The 27,148-nt window shown below is 40.4% G+C and overlaps 1 protein-coding gene across 2 annotated transcripts in view; it reads left to right on the top strand.

Annotated features, from left to right (window-relative positions):
* LOC309475962 (GTPase IMAP family member 8-like) overlaps positions 1–27,148 on the top strand; it is a 71,396-nt gene that overhangs the window by 24,735 nt on the left and 19,513 nt on the right. The window contains exons 1-2 of one of the 2 annotated variants that reach the window (XM_082138989.1): positions 2,294–2,329; positions 24,743–25,417. In XM_082138989.1, the coding sequence (XP_081995115.1) occupies positions 2,314–2,329; positions 24,743–25,417 (691 nt within the window). In that variant the 5' untranslated portion in view covers positions 2,294–2,313. Of the gene's footprint in view, positions 1–2,293; positions 2,330–24,742; positions 25,418–27,148 lie in introns of those variants that run through there. The other variant, XM_082138988.1, reaches the window with a different exon arrangement.

The following is a 27,148-nucleotide window of genomic DNA, read 5'->3' as shown; positions in this document are numbered from 1 at the left end:
AATTTCCTATAAGGTATTTGCTTGGCTTAGAATGATAAAAATTGTTCCACTCTTTCCAATTATTTTCCACTGATTGCTGGCATGTCTATTTAAGTGGCGGTTTTAATGTTGGTTTGAATGTTGGTTTTAATGTATCAAACATGGAATTTTCCCAGTTGTCAAATATCGTAATGTAGTGATTACTTTCATTTCTGGCGCTATGGCATTTCTGCGCTGTGTCGGAGATGTTAGCGTGTCTCTAATAAGATCAGTCACAAACATGATCCCTGCACGATCTAATCTATAGCGTCTTATTAACTCACTGTCATCCATTGTCTGCAACACATTTCTTCTCCCTCTTCGTCTTTCTGCCATTTTCTCCTCTGCTAAAGAAACTCTTAAGCCTCTTAAAAGTCCTCGTCCGTGCTCCTAACAATTTTGACCTTAAGACCTCTTTTAAGGGTTAAGATGCTTTCTGAATTACTTTTTTCTTTACTAGGATTTTTTCTTTAACTTTAAGAGTAAACGCCCACATTTCTAAGAATTTTCTTAGAATTGTGTCACTAGGAGCTACTCTTTGCATTAAGATTCTTTATGAATACGGGCCCAGATGTTTACTTTTTTCTCTTTTCTTTTTTTTATGGACAATTTGTGAATGAATGTGGACACGAATCTGCAAACGTGGATTAGAGTGACACGTTTTTCTGCACGGATTTCAAATACCGGATTTCTGGTTATCTACTGCTAGTGTTGAACTTAATTTATTTTTTTATTTTTTTTATAAAAGAGTTTGTGTTATTATTATTATTATTATTGCTGTTATGAACATTATTTAATTGAAGAATAAATATCCCATTGTGAACTGAATTTTTCTGGGATTATTATTTTGATTTGTTTGTGTAACAGGTGGTTATTCATTTATGTCTTGCTATCCTGGGTTAATTTAAATTTTGACAGGTTTTAATCCTGTCTGGTGCCCAGAAGTTTTCTTTAAAATAATTTATTCATGTTAGGGCGGCCACCACCGTTACACAGTCACATAGGACTCTCCACTCAGGAAGACAGTGGCACACTCAAAAGGCCTCAGGACTTGTTCCACTTCCTCAAGGCTCCACTGATCACTTTTTAAATCCAGGAAGCGCTTCCCTTGTGGTGTGACATCAGGATCTGAAAGCGTTGCTGTCACAAGCCACCTCTGTTCAAGCAGGCGGCTGATAATGTGCAAAGTACTGTTCCATCTTACGGATACATCTTGTATTAACGTATCCTTGGGGGTACCCATCTGTTGCTGCTTTGCTTTCAGCCTTGACCTGGCCAGCTCACTTTTTTAAAATGTTCCACAAGGCTCTTCGCAGCCCTCAGTGCCCTGCTGATCTGGGGATGTATGACCAGCACACCTGAGAGAAGCAATCCCATGCTGTTCTTCCAAAATCCGTAGAGCAGCAACAATATTCGCAGCATTATCATGTACAACCACCATTACATTGGTCATGGATATCTCAAACTTCTCAGCTGCTTTTTCCAGATGAATGCTGTTTGTTTGGCGTCGAGTGAGTCATTCGTTTTAGACTCAGAGCTGAATTATAAATGTAGCTTATTTTGCATGGCTTCTAATGCTATTCCTCCGTCTGACTTACTGTGCGTTGTGTAGGGCTGTTTGTCTCTCTCCGTGATGTCGACATGCCTATCCTGATTCAGTTTGGTTTCCCCATGTGCAGATGCAGCTCCACGTACACAACACAGTGAGACTGATCCATAGAGAACCGTTACATCTACACTTGCATGGGTTAAATGCAGAGGACAAATTCCGAGTATGGGTTACCATACTTGGCCTTCACTGGTCTTTAATTTTTATTAAATTGTAAACTACTTTACACTTCAAACTACTTCAACTGAAAACCTTCAAACTTTAATATTTTAAAACTAATTCAAACTTTCTGGTCCAGCTTTCTCAAGCCAACTTAATGTTTGGCTCAACAAACTTTTTTATCTTGTTGTAAGATAACATTCTATGCACATATACTAGAGCATTCAGTTCCTGGAGATCAGGAGGTCAGGAGCCAATATATATATATATAAAGTTGTATTTAATTGCTATGATTTTTATGATTATTTAATTGAATACGAATTTTGAATAATGAAGATGTATCATTCTATAACAGAACAATTAAAGAAGTTTAAAAACTGGAACTGGAACTGGAACTGGAACACACAGCTTCATTCTTAATTCACTCAAATCAATACAGAATGACTGTGTTTCCCCATCCTCCTGTGGGCGTGGCGAGTCTTTCAGTGCTTTTCTTTCAATTTAGATTTCAAGGCGTTGGTGTTGAGATGGCATCATTTTCAGGTAAGAATCAATTAAATATATGCAGCAACGTTTCCTCAATTAGCTATTCATTAAGTATGCTATTTATGAAATATTAGCAAACATCAGGTTTACTTTATTTAGTTTATTCACTGCACTTATGTTTTAAAGTAGCTTTACTAGGGAGAAACTAATAACCGACGTAAAAGGCTCTCACATACATTTTTATAGGCTACATAACTTTTAATACTCATAAAATCTATTATCTTCTAGGTTATGCAAGGTTATAGTTGTGCATTTTAAATTCGTTTTTATTTTAAAATCTTTTTCAAATTTGCTATAACTTTCAGTTCCGTTTTTATTGGTTTCATTAATGAGTTTGTTATAGTTTTAAGGTAACATTTTTATTTTGTGACCACATTTTTTAGTTTTTATATATTTTAGTTTCAGTAAGCAGAATTAACTGAACACTTCTAGAGAGCACACCAAAGCAAGAGATTTTAATTTGACCTTGACACAAAAGTAGCAACAAAAAATTAAAGCATGTTGAGACTAATCAGATGTGTAATAGTAAAAGAATGCAATGCAAATACCAAAATGAAGCAGTACGAACGTTTTTAAACCCTGGTCAAGACTTTTTACTCCATAAATCTAAACCAGATCACTCTGATTGAGGGTCCCTATCAGAGGCGCCTGCAGGATTTTATCTCAGGCTACACACAGGTTTTTTAATTTTATTTTTACGTTCCCCCAGTCACTGAGCGGCTTTGTGTTTTCAGAGAAACATGTGGTCAACGAAAAACCAAGGTTCGCTTTGTTTCCAGTCACATGAATGCTTCACTTTGCGTGTCGAAATGTTTAAACCCAGACCACAAGCCTAGCCTACTCTATGGGCTTAGGAAAGTTCAAGTCCATTTATTAAGATTTTTTATATATAACCTATCTTACATTTTAATATTTTGCCATTTAAAAAAAACATAAAATAATTAGAGCACCATTAACTTTCCCCAAACAACTCTGTTGGTATTATTATAATTAGTATTATTATAATTATTGTTGTTGCATTTAATTTATTGCATACAGAACAGGATTAGGGCCAAGCAATAATAAAAGAATAAAACCATCTCAAGATTAAAGTCATTATAATGCGAGATTAAACTTGTTAAATTTCGAGAAAAAAACTCGAAACAAAACTTTGAGAATTTTTTGTGAAACTTTTTGAGAATTTTTTTTTTGAGAAAGAAGTTGAAATAAAATGTAGAGAATAAACTAATTATTCTTTGAGAATGAACGCATTCGATCATTGTTTTATTATTTTATTATTGCAACAAAAATATATACAAAGATGTGTACATGCATATACATCTCACAAGAAGTAGAAAATAACATACATAAGAACATGTAAAATAAAGTAGTTCATGCCAGGGATAAAATTACAATAATTTAAAGTAAACAAAAAGCTTCATAGGTCTTTCTTGCTTTTTTGTTCTTAATTTTATCTAATGGGTCACCATATTGTTTAATCTCTTTTATAAATTGTTCAAAGCTTGCTTAGCTTTAGTCAATTTTTTTTCACATGAATGTGATATTTTCCAAGTAAAATAAAAAGTTGTATAATAGTGCAGCAGATTAATGGCATATTTCAAGAGAATCGTTCAAATTGGTATAAAAGCATGAAATTTGGCACAGATACTCTCTAAGGGTCACTTTTTGGGAAAAAGGCGTTGGCCACCCAAAAATTCAAAATGGCGGCCATTTTTTCAAGATGGCCGCTATTTCTGTCAAATTCTCATTATGTCAATTGTTCAAACAGTGATGTAGGCATAACATTTTGTGAAAATACTCTCTTCAGAATGTTTTTTTGGAAAACGGTGCTTGTCCCTCAAAAATTCAAGATGGCTACCATTTTTCAAGATGGCCGCCATTTCTCTTCAATCCTTACATCTTTTTTTCAAATGGTGATGCTATCATGAAATTTGGTACAAATATTCTTCAAGGAACATTATCATGGAAAAAGGTGTGTGCCGCTCAAATTCAAGTTGGCGACCATTTTCAAGATGGCCACCATTTCTGTCAGAGCTCAATTTAATGTGTTAAGGAAGGTTTTGTTTAATAGAGTGAACGTCATTACACAACCAGGGAACACTGGTGACTTCACTGCTGTGGAACTCAGCATGGGTTTCAGTGTCAGCTGATCTAGTTTTACTTACACTGTAGTTCTTGACTAGTAGTAATAGTATAGCTAAGTTTAGTGTCCCAAATGCTGCCTAACAGTCCCTCATCAATTAGCTAGTAATAGACGTAGTTAGATAGCTGCATTTGAATTGACAAGTTGTGCCAGCGCGGGAGAGCCGAGCCCAGGGTAAGCGGGGCAATATATGACTTGTTCATGTATGCTTACCTGGAAGGTGTACAGATCACACAGGACTTAAATGGCACTGGATGAATGATCGGGCTAGGTGTAGGTGACCCGTACCTAGTTGTATCCCACATAGATATCCATATAAAGGCTAGATGTCTTAAGGCGGAGTCACTTCCGGCATCACCGGTGGCCATCTTACCACAGGGAAGCTGTGCATTAAGGTGAGTGATCAGCACACACACAAATCCTCTTATCTCACTGAAATCTTGACGGATTTACAAACGGTTTGGTTTCTTACAAACGTTATTAAAGTGGCTATAATTCTTTCATATGGAAGTCCATTGTTATAATTATTCATATGTATGCAGTATCATAATTACATCTCTGACGTTTATAACAAACCAAACCGTTTGAAAATCGGTAGAAAATTTAGCAAGTTATGGTTATTTAAAAGTACATGCACCATGTTACGAGGGAGCGAGCACCCTGTGGTAAGATGGCCGCCACGTGCGGACGTCGACCTCCATTGGCCAGCAGTGCGCACGAGACATCTAGCCTTTATTATATGATATCTATGGTATCCCATACCTGAATGTGTACTATGTCTATGATTGAGGTGGTAAAAGGATAACCCCTCGGCCTTAATCAGACAACAATGACCCCCAAAATGGTAAATGAAAATCCCATGTCAGCCAAGAGTCCAACTGATTGGATGAAATGTTGTCTTTGTCAGACAGACACAAAGGAAACCCTCCAATCACCACCTACCCATCATGTTTCTCAACATGATGGCTATAAAATGATTGCCACCAACATTCCACTCTTTCACAAGATGAACAAAATGACAATGACCCTGGACCTGGAACGACTGGATGAAGGTGGGGGTATAGAAGCTACTTTGAGAAGGAACCAAGCGAAGTATCACCACAATTGTCGAATTTGATGCTAAATTGTTTCAACTAAGTGGTGCTGATGCCATTGCACAGGAGCTGAAATACCATCATTTGTGTCTCATTCATCTTTACAACAGATAGAAACTCCACCTCAGAAGGCTTGAGAAAGAGTCACAGAGTGAAACGATTCAACCAGCCATATTTCCTATGGCTCTTTCTGAACTGGTCGCCTATATTGTTGAAACCAGTCTCAATTCTGATGGTCCTTCCGCCTTCCATCTCGCAGATACAGTGGGGAGAACAAGTATTTGATACACTGCTGATTTAGCAGGTTTTCCCACTTACAAAGCATGTAAAAGTCTGTAATTTTTATCATAGGTACTCTTCAACTGTGAGTGACGGAATCTAAAAAAAAAAAATCCAGAAAATCACATTGTATGATTTTTAAGTAATTAATTTACATTTTATTGCAAGACATAAGTATTTGATACATCAGAAAAGCAGAACTTAATATTTGGTACAGAAACCTTTGTTTGCAATTATAGAGAACCTACGTTTCCTGTAGTTCTTGACCAGGTTTGCACACACTGCAGCAGGGATTTTGGCACACTCCTCCATACAGACCTTCTCCAGATCTTTCAGGTTTCGGGGGTGTCGCTGGGCAATACGGACTTTCAGCTCCCTCCAAAGATTTTCTATTGGGTTCAGGTCTGGAGACTGGCTAGGCCACTCCAGGACCTTGAGATGCTTCTTACGAAGCCACTCCTTTGTAACGTAAATGCCTCTGGGTTAATGCGAATTAGCTCAAGAATATAGGGAATTTTGGCAATATTAATATTTATAACGCATGGTCATAATTCATAAATCGCATATGCATTTACTTTATCAATTATAGGAAATGCCTCGTTCTGTACTGTCTGATCATTACAGTTAAGAAGAAGTATTCCTGTTTACAAAACTCCAAGAAAGTTTATCTTCTGGCCACGAAGACAAAACCTCTTTGGGTTTATAATTTAAAACTATTCAAAGTAGTTTTATAATATAGAGCCTGTAGCTTTATAGATCTTTTGTTTCATTGACTTTATAAAAAGTGGGTTTTCAAACACAGAGACAGTTAAAAGTATAAATGGGTTTATTAATAAAATGGCACACGCTAGAGATTATAAGCTACAAATATAAACGTACGTAAAATGCAAACGATAAAACAGACAAACATTTAACCGAACAAAAACATAAAACATAGCATGACGTGATCGGAATGAATGACATGAAAGAAAGAAAGAAAGAAAGAAAGAAAGAAAGAGTTAAGAGATAGAGGGTAACTTAATTCGCAGACCTACAAGCTAAACACCAGGAATCAGCTGTTAGAGAGAAAGATACTTGCGAGATATGGTACTCTTTCAGTGTGATGCTGAAAAGGGGGCGCGCGCATGCGCGTGTCCGGCTGGTTTGCGTCTAGCTTCTTCTTCTGGGTCGTTTCGAAAAACGATGTAAAGGCTCACTTGAATTTAACGTTACCGGAAAAGTTCAGATTCGTCTCCCGGGATGGGAGAGGCTGGAAATCTTAGTTGCAAAGACCGGCTGTTACGACTCGAACATGGGTTCGTTCGATGGAGAAGGCCAGGGCCTCCTTCAGATGTTCCTTGGAGAAGCGCTGCGCCGAGGCAGAGGGTCCAGAGAAGTTGGATGAGTTGAGAGTGGGATGAGAGAGGAGGAAGAGAGCGATATGAGGGGGCTTCTGCCGTTTTATCAGACATCTGTTTACGCCCTGTTTTGGGGACAGAGCGAATCAAAACTTCTGATCTGAAGTCTTCTTTGTGTGAAGCAAAACACGCCCCCTTTTACCATATGTCTTATGAGGGAAAGGATTCATACTTAGAAATATGATATTTCCTGGAACAAATGCATATTATTGTACTTTGCAGTCAAGATTCGTCTCCGTGAGATGGAGAGGATTACAGAGATATCAATTATGACAGGTAAAGATTGGGGAAACATAACGTTACACTTATATGCATAATTACACACAAATAAAGTTTGATTAAACACACAATAAAGTTGTCAGTGTTTCCGTTATGGCAAGTGACAACACTTGCGAAACACAGGAATACCTATCAAACATTTAGTGGCTTGTTATGTGGAAGAATATCTGTTTCCAAAGTTCCAGAGTGTGTGTGTGTGTGCGTGTGTGTGTGTGTGTTCTGGAATGCCTTTGAGGCTTGGGTCGTAAAGTTTTATGGTCTGAGTTCGGGTTACCAGACACTATGGAGTGAATATTCTTTCAATGAATCTTCAGAATTAAAGATTTTACTCTAGCAAAACACACCTCTATTATAAGGCAAAGCTAATCACACACATACATATCGGAAGGTATACATTCAAGAGCCATATTTCTACATGACGTTGCACTTTAGTGGCTTTCGTGTGTGTGTGTGTGTGGAATGTCACGAGTCTGTGAAAAGTCACAGGGAGTCCATGCTGAAATGGGGGTTTTAGAGGGGATTCTAAGAAAACAGGGTTTCCTTATGTGACTCAAATGTCCCTCGGGGGATACGAGTCACATGGGCGCTGGTAAATTGGTCCTCGTGGGGCAATTATTAACCAGCAAGGACAAAGACGATGTGTTTTGCCATCACATGATCCACTTAATGCGAAAAGCAGATGCCATTGTTGTTACACCTTAGTTGCCCTGGCTGTGTGTTTCGGGTCGTTGTCATGCTGGAAGACCCAGCCACGACCCATCTTCAATGCTCTTACTGAGGGAAGGAGGTTGTTGGCCAAGATCTCGCGATACATGGCCCCATCCATCCTCCCCTCAATGCGGTGCAGTCGTCCTGTACCCTTTACAGAAAAGCAAGCCCAAAGAATGATGTTTCCACCTCCATGCTTCACGGTTGGGATGGTGTTCTTGGGGTTGTACTCATCCTTCTTCTTCCTCCAAACACGGCGAGTGGAGTTAAGACCAAAAAGCTCTATTTTTGTCTCATCAGACCACATGACCTTCTCCCATTCCTCCTCTGGGTCATCCAGATGGTCATTGGCAAACTTCAGACGGGCCTGAACATGCACTGGCTTGAGCAGAGGGACATTGCGTGCGCTGCAGGATTTTAATCCATGACAGCGTAGTGTGTTACTAAAGGTTTTCTTTGAGACTGTGGTCCCAGCTCTCTTCAGGTCATTGACCAGGTCCTGCCGTGTAGTTCTGGGTTGATCCCTCACCTTCCTCATGATCATTGATGCCCCACGAGGTGAGATCTTGCATGGTGCCCCAGACCGAGGGAGATTGACCGTCATCTTGAACTTCTTCCATTTTTTAATAATTGCGCCAACAGTTGTTGACTTCTCACCAAGCTGCTTGCCTATTGTCCTGTAGCCCATCCCAGCCTTGTGCAGGTCTACAATTGTATCCCTGATGTCCTTAGCTCTCTGGTTTTGGCCATTGTGGAGAGGTTGGAGTCTGTTTGATTGAGTGAGTGGACAGGTCTTTTATAGAGGTAACAAGTTCAAACAGATGCAGTTAATACAGGTAATGAGTGGAGAACAGGAGGGCTTCTTAAAGAAAAACTAACAGGTCTGTAAGAGCCGAAATTCTTACTGGTTGGTAGGTGATCAAATACTTATGTCATGCAATACAATTCTAATTAATTATTTAAAAATCATACATTGTGATTTTCTGGATTTTTGTTTTAGATTCCATCTCTCACAGTTGAAATGTACCTATGATAAAAATTACAGACCTCTACATGCTTTGTAAGTAGGAAAACCTTCAAAATCAGCAGTGTATCAAATACTTGTTCTCCCCACTGTATGTGCAACCTGTACCAGCAGCGTATCCTTTTTTAACAGTGGCACTTCCTCTCTGTGGACTACACCTTGCCGTGGTGGAGAGGCTTGTGTGCTCCAATGAACCTGAGACCTATGCCGGCGGGGATTTTATATCCCTGGCAAGTTGAACTAAGCTGGACAGGTCAAAGGAGAGGAGGCAGACAAAGCAGACATTATGACTATTTGACAGAAATGGTGGCCATCTTGAAAATGGTGGCCATCCTGAAAATGGTGGCCATCCTGAATTTTTGAGTGGCACATACCTTTTTCCAAAAGAGTGTTCCTTGAAGAGTATTTCTGCCTAATTTTATGCTTGCATCACCATTTGAACACTTAAAATAATTAATATTCGACAGGAACGGTGGCCATCTTTAAAAATGCCATCTTGAATTTGAACTGAACTGCCATCTTGAATTTTTGAGGGACAAGTATCTTTTTCTATTAACTTTTCTATTAACTTTCATCTTTTTTTATGTCCTTTAGAGAGTATTTGTATCAAATTTTATGCTTGGATCACTGTTTGAATAATTTATATATTAAGCATTGAATAGCAATGGCGGCCATTTTGAAAAGTGGCCGCCATATTGAATTTTTGAGTGGCCAACGCCTTTTTCCAAAATAGTGGCCCTTAGAGAGTATCTGTGCCAAATTTCATGCTTCTATACCAAAGTGAACGATTTTTTTACTAATCTGCTGCACTATAAGGAAGTACATCTTACTTTTGAAGTCAAGGTCTGTTTATATATCTATGTCAGCAGATGTTCCAAATAATGTTGTCAGGTAATTAGATAAGATTCTTTATGATTTTATTTGGAAGAAGAAAATACACAATTTACAGAAAGATATTCTAAACAAAAAATAGAGACTTTAGTGGCCTTGAAGTTTTACATTTTATAGATCTCAATAATGTGTTTAAAATAGAATGAATAATCGAATTTATTAAAAATAACGATAGTGTATGGAATGCTTTCCCAAGTTACATATTTAAGTCTTTGGGTGGCAATAATTTTCTTTTAAAATGTAATTTCTCAGTTGAAAAAATCCCAGTTAAACTGGCAAACTTTCATAAGCAGGCACTGCTGGCTTGGCAACTTTTCACTGCATCGATGCTGTATATGGAATAATATTTGCTGACATAGATATATAAACAGACCTTGAGATCCCTTCTGCTTTTGAAAGTAGAATACATCCATTTATGGACAGATCTCTCATAAGTCACATATTGAATCGGTGTTTAATTTTCTCAATAATAAGCTCAAAATTTAACCGGCTTCTTTGATTCAAATCTTTACACACCATTATCCCAAGGTATGTGGTATTGTCTTTAATTGGTATCCCACAAATGTCTTTCAACACACAATCTTTAAGAGAGAATAAAGTGGATTTATTCTTATTCATCTTTAATCCAGAGATTCCAGAAAATGTTCCAATACATTTAAAGGGATAGTTCACTCAAAAATGAAAATTGTGTCATCACTTACTCAACCTCGTGTTGTTCTAAACCTGTATGGGTTTCTCTGTTCTGTTGAACACAAAAGAAGATATTTTGAAGAATGTCGGTAACCAAACAGTTGATGGACCCCATTGACTTCCATAGTGGGGGGGAAAAAAAATACTATGGAAGTCAATGGGGTCCATCAACTGTTTGGTTACCGACATTCTTCAAAATATCTTTTTTTGTGTTCAACAGAACAGAGAAACCCATACAGGTTTAGAACAACACGAGGTTGAGTAAGTGATGGCACAATTTTCATTTTTGAGTGAACTATCCCTTTAATAACTTCATCCAATACGTCACTGTTTTTGACAAAAATTGTGGTATCATCAAGTTTAATCTCTTTTCCAAACTTTGAAATTCCTTGAAAATTTGCTTTTTTGATATGAGCAGCCATGACCTGAGTAACCAATGTGAAGAGAAAAGGTGAAATAGGACATCCTTATCTTATCCCACGCAGGGGCGGCGCCAGATAATTTTTAACGCATGTGCTGAGGGGGTGCTAGATCATTGACAGTGGGAGCTGCGCAATTATAGGCAATATATATATTCATTTTAAAGGGGAATTCCTTGAACAGCCCACACACACTGTGCAAACCTCATCGGCACCAGTTAAATATGAGGAGCTTTTAGAGGTCATTACACGTGCTGTAGAGAAATTAAATATTAACTGGCCTCAAGAGAGGCAGGAAGCGTGTGCTTCAAGCAAACTGGATGAGCGCTTTTTACAGCACCGACCTCAGCCTCCACGCAGGGCTTTGCCATTTTTCCCAGACTTACACAATGAGTTGTGTAAGTCATGGAACAGGCCGTTTTCTGCTCGCCTGTCTAATCCCCCGGTATTGGATTACAGCAACATCGTGGGGGTTAAGGAAAATGGATATGGGGTGTTACCACGGGTCGAGGAATCTTTGGCCAGTTATCTGTCTCCTGACGCGGCATCATCTCTTAAAGCCCCGGAGTTGCCTTCTAAGTCCTGTCGCACGACATCTGGCTTAGTAGGCAGGGCGTATATGGCAGCGGGTCGGGCTGGTGCGAGCCTGCACACCATGGCTATTTTGCAGGCCTACCAGGCCGACCTGCTACAGGACATTGATGAGGGCGAGGGCCCGACACCTGAGGATGTCGTGGAGCTGCGCAGAGCCACAGATTTGTCTCTCCGGGTTACCAAGGAGACGGCCCGTGCTATTGGGCTCTCCATGGCAGCTTTGGTAACTGCGGAGAGGCATCTGTGGCTCAATCTTTCCGGTATAAAAGAGAAAAAATAGGGCTTTTCTTTTGGATGCCCCTGTTTCGGCCACTGGTCTGTTCGGCGACACGGTCAATACGGTCGTCGACAGATTTCAGGAAGCCAAGAAACAGAGCGCAGCTTTTAGGCAGTACATCCCTCGCCGCTCGAGGGCCAGGAGGGTGGCTTCTGGGAGAAGTGGCCAACCTCAGCCATCTGCAAGCTCCTCATATAGGCAGGATCAAAGAGAGAGTGTCACTTCTAGAGCTCCCCCTCGAAGAGCTTGGGACTCTGGATGGCGCTCTCACCCGCAGCCTCCTGAGAGGGCAGATTTAAGAACTGTCCTTCAGGCTAAGAAGACTAAGGGAAAGAGGTCCTACTGTCAGTGGGACCTCTGAGGGCCGTCCCCCACGAGAGAGAGCAATCGAGGTCCTCTCTCCCGTTGGGCCCTCAGGAAACCTCGGGACACATCAGTTTCCAGCGAACGCACGCTGCTCTGTCCACCCCACAGGCTTGTGGTCAGGCAGCGTTCACGTCCGCACAACGAGAGTCGTTTTCGACCACTTCCTGCTGGTCCTCTGCTTCAGGGAATCATCAAGGGCTCTCACAAAACACTAGACACCAGCCCTGAGGGATGGCATGGCCTCTCCAATATATCACCTTGGGTCCTGCGTACTGTAGAAATGGGGTACAGACTCAAGGGTCATCACATTCTTGTGAGAACAGACAATACGTCAGTGGTGTCCTATTTAAACCATCAGGGGGGACTGAGGTTGCGCCCTCTATGCAGACTGGCGCATCAGATTCTCTTCTGGTCTCAAGGGAAACTGTTGTCTCTCAGAGCAATGTACATCCCAGGGGACCAAAACCTAGGAGCAGACGTCCTGTCGAGGCAGGGGCTGAGGCCCGGGGAATGGAGGCTCCACCCGGATGTGGTGGAGTCGATATGTCAGAGGTTCGGCCCAGTGGAAGTGGATTTATTTGCGTCTCGAGAGACGACCCACTGTCCACTGTGGTTCTCCCTCACTCATCCAGCCCCGCTGGGGTTGGATGCCATGGTGCAGATGTGGCCAAGGCTGCGTCTGTATGCTTTTCCCCCGATCGCTCTGCTCCCGGGAGTTCTAGAGAGGGTCCGTTGTGACGGGGTCAGTCTACTGTTGGTAGCCCCGTTGTGGCCGGCCCGTGTATGGTTCTCGGACATCATATCACTCCTGGACGGCCCTCCATGGGAGATTCCCATCAGGAGGGACCTGCTGACACAGGCGGAGGGCTCAATATTTCACCTTCGCCCAGAGCTGTGGAGTCTTTGGGTCTGGGCCCTGAGGGGGCACAGTACCTAGAGGCTGGTCTGTCAGCAGGAGTGACTGAGACCATACTAAGCTCTAGAGCTCCCTCCACGAGGAAATTGTACGGCCTAAAGTGGAATGTCTTCACCACATGGTGTAGACAACGTGAAGTGGATCCAGTTAACTGTCCAGTGGCTTCAGTGCTCGAGTTCCTCCAAGATCACTTCTCTGCTGGTCTTACCCCGTCCACACTTAAGGTGTACGTGGCTGCCATTGCGGCTTTCCATGCTCCTCTGGGTGATGGGCCGCTGGGAAGACAACAGCTGGTCGTACGTTTCCTCCATGGGGCTCGGAGGATGAGACCTGCGGCTCGTACCAGGGTTCCCACCTGGGACCTGGCAGTGGTTCTCGAAGGGCTGGTCGAGGCCCCCTTCGAACATCTGGAGTCGGCTGAGGCCAAGAACCTGTCCTTGAAGGTGGCTTTCCTGTTGGCCATTACCTCTCTGAGGAGGGTAGGAGATCTTCAGGCGCTCTCTCTATCTCACGGGTGCCTGGAGTTTGCTCCAGGCGACATCAGAGCCATCCTTCAGGCCGGGCTATCTACCTAAGGTTCCATCCAATGTGGCTCGGCCTGTGGTTCTGCAGGCTTTCCATCCTCCACCTCATGAGACGGCGGTCGCAGGGTGGGCTACCCCGCATACCTTTATTAGGTTTTATAGTTTGGACCTTCCCTCGACACCTGGCACCCTTGTGCTCTCGTCCTAAGTGCGCCTGTATTCAGCTTCACACTGGGACAGGCAGGGCTCGTTGTGGCATAGTGGGTATTCGTTCCCCAAAGTGTCATTGACGCAGTCGAGTTCCCTTGACAGGGAACGTCTCGGGTTACGTATGTAACCCTTGTTCCCTTAGAGCAGTGGTTCTCAACCTCTCCTGCAGGGACCCCCTGACAGGCCATGTTTCTGTTTTAACCCTGAAATGACACACCTGATTCAATTAATGAGTAGTTATTAGAGTAAGAAGAGTAGGAATTAGTCTATTAATCAATTAGTTAACTACTCATTAAGCCTTTAATTAATTGAATCAGGTGTGCCATTTCAGGGTTAAAACAGAAACATGGTCTGTCAGGGGGTCCCTGCAGGAGAGGTTGAGAACCACTGCCTTAGAGGGAACGAGACTGCGTCCCTTCGCCACGCCTCCCCCTGCCTGGGAGCGCTTGCTTCATCGCAAAGCTAACTCTATGCTGTGCCGGCGTCCTTATCTAGCTTCCGCCTATGCCGTCACTCATTTCGTCACGACGCAACGCCAATAGGATTGGATTAGTTTTCATTCATACTTCAGAGCTGCTACGCTAAGGGAGCGTCCCCAAAGTGTCACTGACGCAGTCTCGTTCCCTCTAAGGGAACAAGGGTTAAATACGTAACCAGAGACGATTTTTCTTACGTATTTTTGCAAAAATGAAAGAAAAGATTTTAGTATCATTATTTAAGAAACTAATTGGTCTCCAATTTTCTAAGAACAATCTATCTTTGTAAGGCTTGGGTATAAGTGTAATTACCCCTCGTTTTAGTGATGCGGGCATTTCTCCCAAATCAACTGCTTCTTTAAAACTGCAAGTATAAAGGATGTAAGATCATTACAAACATGTTTATAAAACTCCCATCAAGCCATCATTCCCAGGAGATTCATTTTCTTCAAGACTATTTATACATTTTTTAATTTCCTCAATATTTAATTCTTTATCACATGATTTTTTTGTAGTCTGGCGTAATCTTATTAATACTAGTTGATAAATTACTAAGAAAACAGTCTGCATCATTTAGTTGATTATTTGAACTATACAATTTACTATAAAATTGATTAACGAAACAAGAAATATCCTTGGGATTAGCATTAGTAAGTCCATGTATTATTAATTTGTTTACAGAAGTTATTTCTCTATTTATTTTTTCTAAACCAAAAAAAGTGTATTTTTTTCTCCTGCTTCCATCCATTTTTGATTAATTATTTCATTAATTATTTTGTAATCATTTTCTTTTTTTTTATGGATTTTACATACGATATTGCGAATTTCCTTATTTCAAATTTTGTTTGTTCCCATATTTTCCGATAAGTTTGAATCAAAGAAGCTTGTTGCCAATATTTAACAATTAAATTCTTAACTTGGTCACAAAAAATCATTATGTTTCAATAGACTATCACTTAACTTCCAATATCCTCTTTAACTCTACTTGATTGACAAAGTAACACATTAATTTGAATAGATATGCCTTTGTGATCTGTTAAACCTGATGGTTCAGTAGTAACAAATTCAACTCTCTCTTTTATATGTTCTGAAATGAGCCAAAAATCAATACGCGATTGTTGAGATCTGTCCCTATTACTCCATGTATACAAAAGTGACTGTGGATTTTTATATGTCCATTATGTTCAGTCGTAAACAAACATTGCTTAATTCACTTGCCATATTGTCAATTCTAGGTGGCAATCGATCTTGTTTTCCATCAAACACCGTATTAAAGTCACCACCCCAAATTACAGTTGAGGGGAATTTTGAACGTAAATGATTAATATGGCCTTCAATATCTTGAAAGATTAACTCATTTGTTTTTGTTTTTATTATTGGTGGCATATATATATTTATAATAATAATTTTAGCGTGGTTTATATCAATAAGTAGAGCAATTCAATGACCTTGATCATCTGTTTTGTGACTTCTAACCTTCCCTGAAAACCTGTCCTTTAAAATAGCGACACCTGCTGTCTTATTTGAGGCACCAAAAGAAAACCAAATGTCAGAACCACACTGATTCTTCCAAAAAAGCACATCATCTTTGCAGGCATGGGTTTCTTGAATAAAACAAAAATCTGCTTCTTTACCTTTACAAAACAAAAACAGAGCTTTTCTTTTTAGCATGTCTCGTATACCCCTAGCATTAACTGAACATAAATTTAAAGAAGAAGGGAAAAAAAAACCTGTAATAGAACAATTAGGTGAACAGTGAGCAAATTAAGGTTGAAAGTGTTGAGAGTGTGTAAATGGTGTAAGGGTGTAAATCTTACACGTAATCTTTTCGAGATTTAGTCACAGTTCAGTATCCAGTCTGAAGATCCTGTTTGCTTTAAAGGGGTGGTTGATTGTGATTTCACTTTTTTCATTTTAAATGGTGTGTAATGTTGCTGTTGGTGCATGAACAGTATCTGCAAAGTTGCTGCGCTGAAAGTTCAACGTAAGCAGAGATATCGTCTTTTAAAAATCAGGAAGTTTAATGCCTACAAAAACGACTGGAATGGGACTACAACGAGATACTTTCCGGGTTTTATACGTAACTAACCCATGCAAAAAAGGGGGCATGGCCATATTTCTGTGGCTTTGTCGAAGAGGAAGAGTTATAGTGGAGAGCTGTAGCCATGCCGTCAAAAGTGTTTTATTTTCACCCAGCTGCCAGGTCTTCTGTGTTCGGGCTTCATAAGGACGCTGTAGTTCGTCAACAATGGCTAAAATTTATGTTTGATTATGTTCCTGAAAATTTCAATCGTAATAGCTCTCTGTGCTGCGCGTTTTACGGAAGACAGCTTCCAGAATCTCCACGAATTCAATGCCGGATTCAACAAGAAACTGCAATCTTCAATCTTAAAAATTGCTTTTTAAGAACTACAACAAACGGCTGGTAGAGACTACACCACATTCCTCCCGGGTTAATGACATCACCAACCCTAGAATTTACATAAACCCGCCCCCTGAAAACGATTTATAGATTATCAAGACAGAATATGCTAATCAGTGACTAGAAGATAACTACACATAAGCTACATAAATTCACCAACTAACCATTCAGAAATGTCCTCAGGGCTCTCAAGTTTTGAACTGAGTTCAGAGTGAGATTTTGGCGGCGAACGGGTGTCTGATCTCATAAATGATGACACATATTCTTACAAATAAAATAAAATGTATTTAATTCAGCATTTATTTGTGTGTGTGTGTGTGTGTAATACTTATTATATATTATATATATATATATATATATATATTATTATAGAGAATACTTTTTGTGCGCAAAAAAAAAAAAACCCGACTTTATTCTACTATTCAGATTTCCTTGTGGGCCTCGAGTGAATTCACGTAGTGTTTTAGCGCAACGCTTCTGTGTTGTACGTAAACTTAAGATTGAGCCACTGAAGTCACTTGGACTATATTAACGATCTCTTTAATAACTTTTCTGGGCCAGCAAGTTCAAATCACATAGAAGCCTATGGAGGAGTGATCCAGCTCTCAGATTTAATAAAAAATATCTTAATTTGTGTTCCGAAGATGAACGAAGGTCTTACGGGGTTGGAACAAAATGAGGGTGAGTAATTACTGACATAATTTTCATTTTTGGGTGAACTAACCCTTTAAGTTGGTAATGTCCTTCCTAGAAGTTGGTCTCAACTGCTTTGTGAACTAAGTTACTTAAGATAAAACTACCAGGGATTCAACAGACTAGATAGGCTAATTCACGTGATAGTCTGGTCAAACTGTTAGTTAACATAACGTTACCAGCTGTCTGGACACATATTCCCCAGCAATGGTGAGATGACTTACATAGGATGTTCTTCTCCCACATTGATCAGTCTGTACTCTGTAGAAATTAGTTCGGCGAGATGTAAATCATTTAAAATGTGACAGCCGCTGTCCTCTTCTGTAACCGTTACATTACTTACTTCAGCGAGCATCTGAATCTGTGTCGCACTCACGAGCCTGTGAAAATCTTACCCAGATACAGCAATGCTATTTTCTGATTGGCTGTTCGGTAGCTATATTTTGTTTCACTCATGGTTTCACGGTTTAAAAAATAGCGCCGCAACTTGGTGGGCGTTATCCTCGTAATGTCTCTGCGTGAGAAATACAAGGTGTGGCGTGTGAGCGTGTGAATGGGTGTGTCACGCCCAATGCGTGAGACTTGAGAGCCCTGATTGCTTCTACATGTTGTCACTTCTTCTTGAGTCTCTCCATCATTGTTTGACTCCGGTTTGAATATAAAAGGCTAAAAGTTTTTGAAATTTCCAGTGCATGTGTGTGTGAGGTAAAAGGACACAAACTCTTGAAGCTCCGCCCTCTGTGCTGGGACATTTAAAGGGACACACACAAAAACAGTGCATACGTCTGTAATACATTACTCTACTGTAATCCACAATGTGTTACATCTTGGTAGGGTTTGCTCATCTGGCCTAATAAACTGAACATCCCAAAAACTATCACATCTAACTTAGTGCAAGTACGATCACCCACAGACAACGTGGAAAACATAAGCCAAGAGTGTGTAACTTTGTCACTGTTTCTGTACCACAGTCCATTATAAACCACATCATGGATAAAGTTTACAAAGCCATAGTCAGGTGAGGATCAAGGGTCTTAATATGTAATATAATAATACTAATCAGCTGATTGTCTCACGAACGTAACCAGCACATTTATACCCACATAGCAAAGCCATAACACAGCGAGGGAGAAGAACTAAGTTACATGAAACAATCTAACTACATATTTTACACCACTGACAAGGGAAAAGTCACTTCTCACGGTGTCTATGGCTAGCTTCTAGGTACTGCTAACATTATGAAACAACAGTTTTCATTTGCATTGTTAAAGTTGGAATACCTTACCTGTCCAGCAGAAAACAGGCAACTTCGGCGTCGCTTTGAAAGCCTTTTCCCTCATAATAAGACCCTTCCATCGGTGAAAAGCCGCACCGGTGTTGACCCATGATTTTTGCCTACGTTTCTCCCTTATTTTTCTGGCTTCATCATACTTTCTCTTCTTCGAAGCAGATTTACCCTCCGTCGGCTCTTGTCCTAAACAATAACTGTGGTCATTCATGTTCCCGAAATTCTGCTGCGTCTTTTTCTGCTACTTCTCATTCAAGCTAGTGACGAAACGCGCTCTGTAGCGCTGCTTGTTCGCTGTCGGCTATACGGTAGAAACATGACGTCACAATATGTCGACCTTCATAGAAGGGGGTTCCCGCCGTTATGTAGATATAAATGACTCATTCTAAGGTAATAACAACATAACAGTTCATTAAGTAAGGTCTTTATACACCACTGAAAACATAGTTATGGATCTTATATTGCATTTCTGTCAATAGATCCTCAGAATTATTACACATTGCACCTTTAAGATTCAGGGGTGTCTTTTTAAGTCTTTTTTTCTGTCGTTCTTTGGAGTTCAATATCAATCTATTCAGGGGCTGACAAGTCCATGATCACTTCTAGACTCTCTATTCAAGTAAGAAACCGCGGAACTAGTATTAATTGACTGTAATTATTTCTAAGAATCTCAATAACACCTAACAAGTGTGACTTGTTTCTTACATCAACATTTGTAAGATATACCCTAAATTGTTGTAAGCGCTAGAACATGTGCGTCTAGTCAAGCCGCCATCTTGGCCCGCCTCCATTCGATCAGTGTTCATTGCATACTGATAGAGGACATGACAGAATTCTAAACTCTAAAGTAATGCAGTGCTAGCCTACTTATTATCCTGTCATAATTAGCTAAAGCTGATAGTATTTCTTTGTTACTGAAAGAAAGTGTAAAATATAGCTTGAATAAGTGATTCAACTGTCATGTTTTCTATCAGTATCCAATGAACACTGATCAAATTAATTTATTCTCAACCTATTATTTCGACTTTATTCTCAAAATGTAACGAGTTTTTTCCTCGAAACAACGACTTTATTCTCAAAATTGAATGAGTTTATTATCAACATTGTATTTAGACTTTTTTCTCGCATTATAATGACTTTAATCTCTAGATGTTTTATTATTATTATTATTATTATCACGTTATAAAAAGGCCCTAAAAGCGGCCAGGGCTGAGCACCTCCGCAAACTAATAGAAAACAACCAAAACAATCCAAGGTTTTTATTTAACACCTGTAACGGTCACCAGCTGGAGTGCCCTTGAGAGCCACCAGAGGGCACTCCACACCGGACTATCATATTTACTCAGACTACAATTCCCATCCTGCATCTACCTGGACTGATTACTTCATACACCTGCACTGCACTGATTACACACACCTGCACCTCATTCACACACACATAAAAGCCACTTCCACACTCCACTTCTCTGCGAAGTATTGCATTGCCCCGGCGTACAATTTCTGAGCGTTTATTCCTGTGTTTGCTGTTCTCGTTTACTGACCTTGGACTGTGTATCTCGACTCCTGATTGTTCTCTGCCTGCCTTTACCCGGATCACTAATTGGACTTTGCCTTTTGCTGCCTGCCCTGACTTCTGCCTGTGACCCCGATCTGCTCTGTGTTCTCTCCGTTGTTCTGTCTGCTGTTGATTTACCCTGCCTGTCTGACCACTCTAAATAAAGCTGCAAATGGATCCCTCCTCGTCCACTGCATCATTACAACACCGTGGCTAGACTAACAAATAAACAGACGTCACCCGAACAAAATATCCCGTTACAGTTTAGTAGTAATGATTTCAGGAACTTCTTCACTGAGAAAATAGAAAGCATCAGAACCACAATTGTAAACGTTCAATCTTCAATCGCGCCTTATAATTCAGCTTCAATTATCACCCCGAAAGAACAATTACAGTGCTTTACAACTATAGAACAAAAAGAGTTAAATAAACTTATCACTTCATCTAAAACAACAACATGTTTATTAGATCCTATACCAACTAAACTACTGAAAGAAGTGTTACCTGTAGTGGAAGAGCCTCTCCTCAATATTATTAACTCGTCTTTATCTTTAGGTCATGTTCCAAGAACATTTAAACTGGCAGCTATAAAACCTCTCATTAAGAAACCACAATTAGATCATAATAATCTAGCAAATTATAGACCCATTTCAAATCTTCCATTTATGTCTAAAATATTAGAAAAAGTGGTGTCCGCTCAACTGGGCTCTTTCTTGCAACAAAATGAGATCTATGAAAAGTTTCAGTCTGGATTCAGACCGCATCATAGCACTGAAACTGCGCTCGTTAAAATCACAAATGATTTACTTTTAGCTTCTGACCAAGGCTGTATCTCAATACTAGTTTTACTTGATCTTAGTGCTGCGTTCGATACTATAGATCATACATTACTCTTAGATCGACTACAAAATTATACTGGTGTTCAAGGACAAGCACTAAGCTGGTTCAAATCATACCTATCTGACCGCTACCATTTTGTCTATTTAAATGGAGAAAAATCGATCATAACTCCAGTAAACTATGGAGTGCCGCAGGGATCTGTATTAGGCCCTCTGTTATTTTCAATATATATGATGCCACTTGGAAATATTATAAGGAAACATGGAATTAGTTTCCATTGTTATGCTGATGACACTCAAATATATATTTCATCACGGCCGGATGAAAACGCTAAATTTTCCAAATTGACAGAGTGTGTTAAAGATATAAAAGATTGGATGACGCGTAATTTTCTTTTATTAAATCCAGACAAGACAGAGGTAATACTTATCGGTTCAAAAAACCGCCCACAAAACCTCGCACAATACAACTTTAACATCATAGGATGTCCTGTTACTTTATCCTCTACAGTAAAAGACCTGGGTGTTATACCATATACCATATCATATTTCATATGTTACAAAAACAGCCTTTTTCCACCTTAGAAACATTGTTAAGCTACGTAATATGCTATCAGTTTCTGATGCAGAAAAGTTAGTTCATGCATTCATGACCTCGAGACTGGATTACTGTAATGCTTTATTAGCTGGTTGTCCTGCATCCTCAATAAACAAGCTACAGTTAGTCCAAAATGCCGTCGCTAGAGTTCTTACGAGATCAAGAAAATATGATCATATAACACCGATTTTATCATCACTGCATTGGTTACCTATAAAGTTCCGTATTAATTACAAGGTATTGCTACTGACTTATAAAGCCCTAAACGGCTTATCTCCAGTCTATTTAACGGATCTTCTATCGCCCTATAATCCATCGTGCTCTTTAAGATCACTAAATTCAAGGCTTTTGGTCATACCTAGGATATCCAGAACCACCAAAGGAGGGAGAGCATTTTCACATTTGGCTCCAAAACTCTGGAATAGTCTTCCTGATACTGTTCGTTGCTCAGACTCGCTCTCCCAGTTTAAAACTAGATTAAAGTCGCATCTCTTCAGCCAGGCATTCATATAATCCTACAGTTCAAACTACAATCCGGCCTCTAGCTCATAAATGCCAGAGGAGAACTGGCCCCCGACTGAGCCTGGGTTCTCCCAAGGTTTTTTTTCTCCATTAGGTCACCTGATGGAGTTTTAGGACACCATTAGGTCACTTGATGGAGTTTTTCGGTTCCTTGCCACTGTTGCCTTTGGCTTGCTCAGTTGGGGATATTTTGGGGAAATTTAATTTAATTTTATCAATCAATAAATTCCTCTTGAAACAAACTTTGTTGTATTATTTTAATTTAATACTGTGAAGCTGCTTTGATACAATCTGTATTGTGAAAAGCGCTATACAAATAAACTTGACTTGACTTGACTTGATTATTATTGCTTGTCCCTGCATCACTTTAGTATGTGAATTATAGAATCAGAAAACTAAACACATTCAGCGTTGTCAGGCTTTTATTTGTGCTTTAAAACGCTCTTGGGTTTATGGCTGCTGTCAGTTTGACCTGCCACAAGATGGCACTGTTTTCAACACTCCTGTTGTTTTGAATCTTTTCCCGGAAACAATCAGAAAAAAAACACAAAGATTTAAGAGGCTTCGTTTTTTCATCCCTACTCAATAGTTTTAGGCCTTTTTGTAAATGTTTCAATAAAAGTTTAGCTGTTTTAGAGATTGTTTATTCATTTTAAGCCTGGTTTTAAGCATTAAGTAATCTGTAATGTAATTTAGTAGCCAATCAGAGAACTTTTCCACATCCCCCACCCATGGACACACATATACACACATTTGACTTTACAACACAAACACTTATTATTGAATGTGTATTCTCGTTCTCTCTTGCTTTCTCAATATGTCATGAGTATACACAGATAGATGTATAATCAATTTTAAAATGATGTAAAAATAAAAACGTCAATATTTACATCCTCTCATGGTGAGTGAGTTAATTAGCCATTAAAATTACATTTATCATTGTGCAAAAACAGAAAGCACAAACTTTTGTGTCAGGTTATGTTGTAATGCTAAATATAACAGTAGAATTATGTGAATTACAATCAGGGAGGACCCAGTGTGAGATCCACCAATCAGAGAGGTTCTCGAATCTCAATTGATTTTTTGATTGGTCTAGGCCAGCTGCTTTATTATTTTACTTTCTCAAAATAACCGATTCACTTTGACAAAGTATTAGCTATGGGTGATCTGCCGCTTTGTCAAAGAAGCTTTTGTTTGTAGGCTAGCTGTTGGACATTTATTGAGGTTTTTCTGTTTTGCTGACGTGTTTTGCAGAAGAGGAAGTATGTGAGGCTTCGTCTATTAATCTGTGATTCCTTTCAAATTATATTTGTTGATTTGTGGAATAGTAGCCGATTTATGAATCTCTAAGTTGTATTGTAATTTTGACATACAGTGTAGATGTTCTGAAGATAAGGAACATCACACAGTAATTTCACCAATTAAACTGATCTGTATATCTTCAGCACACTGTTCTGTACTCAATTGTGTGTGAGATAGGTAGGTTTAGGGGTCGGGTTAGTGTGTGTGTGTGTGTGTGTGTGTGTGTGTGTGTGTGTGTGTGTGATGAGTAGGTTTAGGGGCCGGGTTAGTGTGTGTTTGTGTGTGTGTGTGTGTGTTAGCCTGGGAAAACCCAGACTACTTCCGGCGAATTTTAATTCTCTCTCCAGGATAGTCTGGAGAAGAGCCCATTCAAACTCATTTCTGTGCCGCCGAAATCGCGGCACCAATCAGAAACGTTTGGGGAGGGATTTACATGATGACGACAGCGCAGCGACGCTGAAGGAGATTTCATTACAAAGATGGATGCCGCCGTGGAACATCACTCGTTCGAATCATAGACAGTATATAAACGAATCAGTTATCGCGTCTGTTTTGAGCGATTTAAACTTACCGTTTTCGTTAAAACCGGAGCAAAGAACAACACTCAAAGCATACGTCATCTCCTTCATCGATCTGATTGGTTTTATGACTATCCAATTGCGCCCAGAGGAATTTGAGCTATGTTGGTTGGTGACGCCCCTTTGGAAATGATTTGTCATAGCTTCGCCAGACCCTACACTCAGTTTCAACTGAGAAGGGTCTGGTTTTAACCAGGCTATGTGTGTGTGTGTGAGATGGGCAAGTTTAGGGGGGTCAGGTTAGTGTAAGGGGACAGAATATACAGTTTGTACAGTATAAAATCAATTTGTCTGAAAACCCCACGTGTGTGTGTGCTCTTTTTCAGTGGGTGATCTGAGGATTGTTCTGCTAGGAAAGAATGTGTCAGGAAACAGCCGAGTGGGTAACATTATATTGGGTACAGAAGTGTTTCAGAGTGAAGCTCCTTCATCCTATGTACAGCAGCACAGTGTGATAATCAGTGGAACGGTGGAGAAGAGACATGTCACAGTCATCAACAGTTCTCACCTACTCCAGCCACATCTCTCACAGCATCAGATCGCACAGAGAGTGAGAGAGTGTGTGTCTCTGTCTGCTCCAGGACCTCATGTGATCTTACTCGTACTGCAGTTTAAGGACTTCAGTGAGGAGGACAGAAACAGAGTGATAACTGTGCTGAACCTCTTCAGTGAGAAGGCCATTAAACACACTATAGTGCTGACTACTGATGGAGAGCCACGCACAATCAAATGGGCTTTTAAGATATGGGATAACCCTATTCATAATTTAATAAAGGAGTGTGGAGGAAGACATCTTCAGTTTGATGCAAGAAACACAGGATGGCGCTCTGAGATGATCAGAAGGATAGAGAAGATACTCCAGGAAGAACATGAAGAATTTCTCGTCTGTAACATGTATGAGGATGAAGATGATGGAACAAAAGTGGATGATCCAGAGAATTCTGATCACAAAGATCAAAGAAAACTCAGTCAGAGCACAAAAACAGGAGGTGATGAAGGAGGTTTGTTTAAGTCCTTTTTCTGGATAATACCTCTAACTACAATTTTTGTCCTTTGATAGTTACAGTAGTGCTTCTCATTTTTCTCCCTGTCATTTCTGCCTCTTCTGCACTGTAACAGTTACTTATTATTTTAGTAATCTGTTTTGTTGTAGTCGAAAAGCTTCTAAAAGGTACATAAAAAAAAAAAAAACCTGAAACATTTTTAATAGAGTATCAGACATTGACAGAAAGACAAAGTGTGATTCTAAAAACAGTCTTCAGACACAGTTTAAATAAGGCTGTTAGTGTTGTTAGACTGTTCACCCAAATATTATCATTCTGCTCTCATTGGGCCTGTTTACACCTGGCCATGTAGCACCCTGACCGCCTGGTTAGGGGAGATATAGAGTCAATAAAAGACACAGGACACGGAGCTGCTGCAATATCTTCTGAGTCTCTGTATTGTCTGAGCAGCGCGCCCCCTCCCCCAGCAGGTGAAAGTCCCAAGGCAAAAATAATCATTTTACATTTATGCATTTGGCAGACGCTTTTATCCAAAGCGACTTACATTGCATTTCAAGGTAAACATTACAATGATATCAGTTCTTGCTTTCCCTGGGAATCGAACCCATGACCTTGGCGTTGCAAGCGCCAACGCTCTACTGTTCCCTTTCGAAGGGAACTCGACACTACGTCATAGACGCTTTGGGGAACGCCTCAGGCGTGACAGGTGTCTGAAATTAAATATCAACTCACGGCAATCATGTTGACCGGCGACAGCCTGTGAATCATCAGCTTAATTGATTAACGCGCGACCTAGATGTATAAAAGGGAGCCTTGAAAACATGACAACATATTTTTCGTCTTCAGGGACTGTTTGTCTGATTAACAAAATATCGCTTTGGAGAGGAAATGAAACGCGCAGAGAAAAAGAGAGCTTTCGTAAATGTGCAGACCCGTGCCCAAGATATTTCACGCCGGGTGACACACACGATCTGTGCGTCTTCTGCTTGGGTGAAGAGCATGCACAGGAGGCTCTCGAGAGCAAACTGTGAGAGTTTTTCATTAAAGACTCTCCTCTCTCGTCTGACCCTTTTCTCGAGGGAAGAGGGTTCAGCATCTGAGCCCCGTGGTACTGGTCCCGCAGGTGCTGAGGCTCAGTGGCGACTTTTATCATGGGGTTCTCAGATGGTGCTGGCCGATCGTCTTGAGAGGGAGGTTAACCTCTCAGACAGTTAGTCCGCTGACGAGGGTGAGCTGCAGGTAGATGATGATGTTTTATCGTTATCCCCTAATGCGTCTGCAGCTGGTGCTCTTCCAGACGGGCAAGATTTGGTTGATGATGCTGTCAGCTAGGTGGAGACCGAACCATCTCAACCATCTTGCCCTGTGTATGCGGAGCTGGTGGACGTTATGGGGTGCGCTACCGACAGATTACAGCTGCTGTGGAGGTGCGTTAGGGAAGAGACCGCTCGTGGCCGTCTTGACGATTGGTTTCTTCCCAGCCATAGGCCACCAGCTCAGGTGAGCCTTCCATTCCTTCCGGATCTCCATACTGAGATCAAGAAGGCATGGCAGAACCCATACTCTGCCCGTATTCATCCACATCAGCAGGGTAGTTTCGCTGCTGTGGATGGAATCGCAGAGCATGGGTATGTGTCGATGCCGCCCATTGATGAGACGTTGGCTAACTATCTCATGTCTGGGCAGGCGTCGACACTAAGAGCTCCTACCCTGCCATCCAAGCAGCTA

The sequence above is a fragment of the Leuciscus leuciscus genome, assembly GCF_965113295.1.
Source record: "Leuciscus leuciscus genome assembly, chromosome: 15".
Lineage (NCBI taxonomy): Eukaryota > Metazoa > Chordata > Actinopteri > Cypriniformes > Leuciscidae > Leuciscus > Leuciscus leuciscus.
The sequence above is the reverse complement of the archived record's forward strand: the minus strand, read 5'-3'. Positions and strand labels throughout refer to the sequence as shown.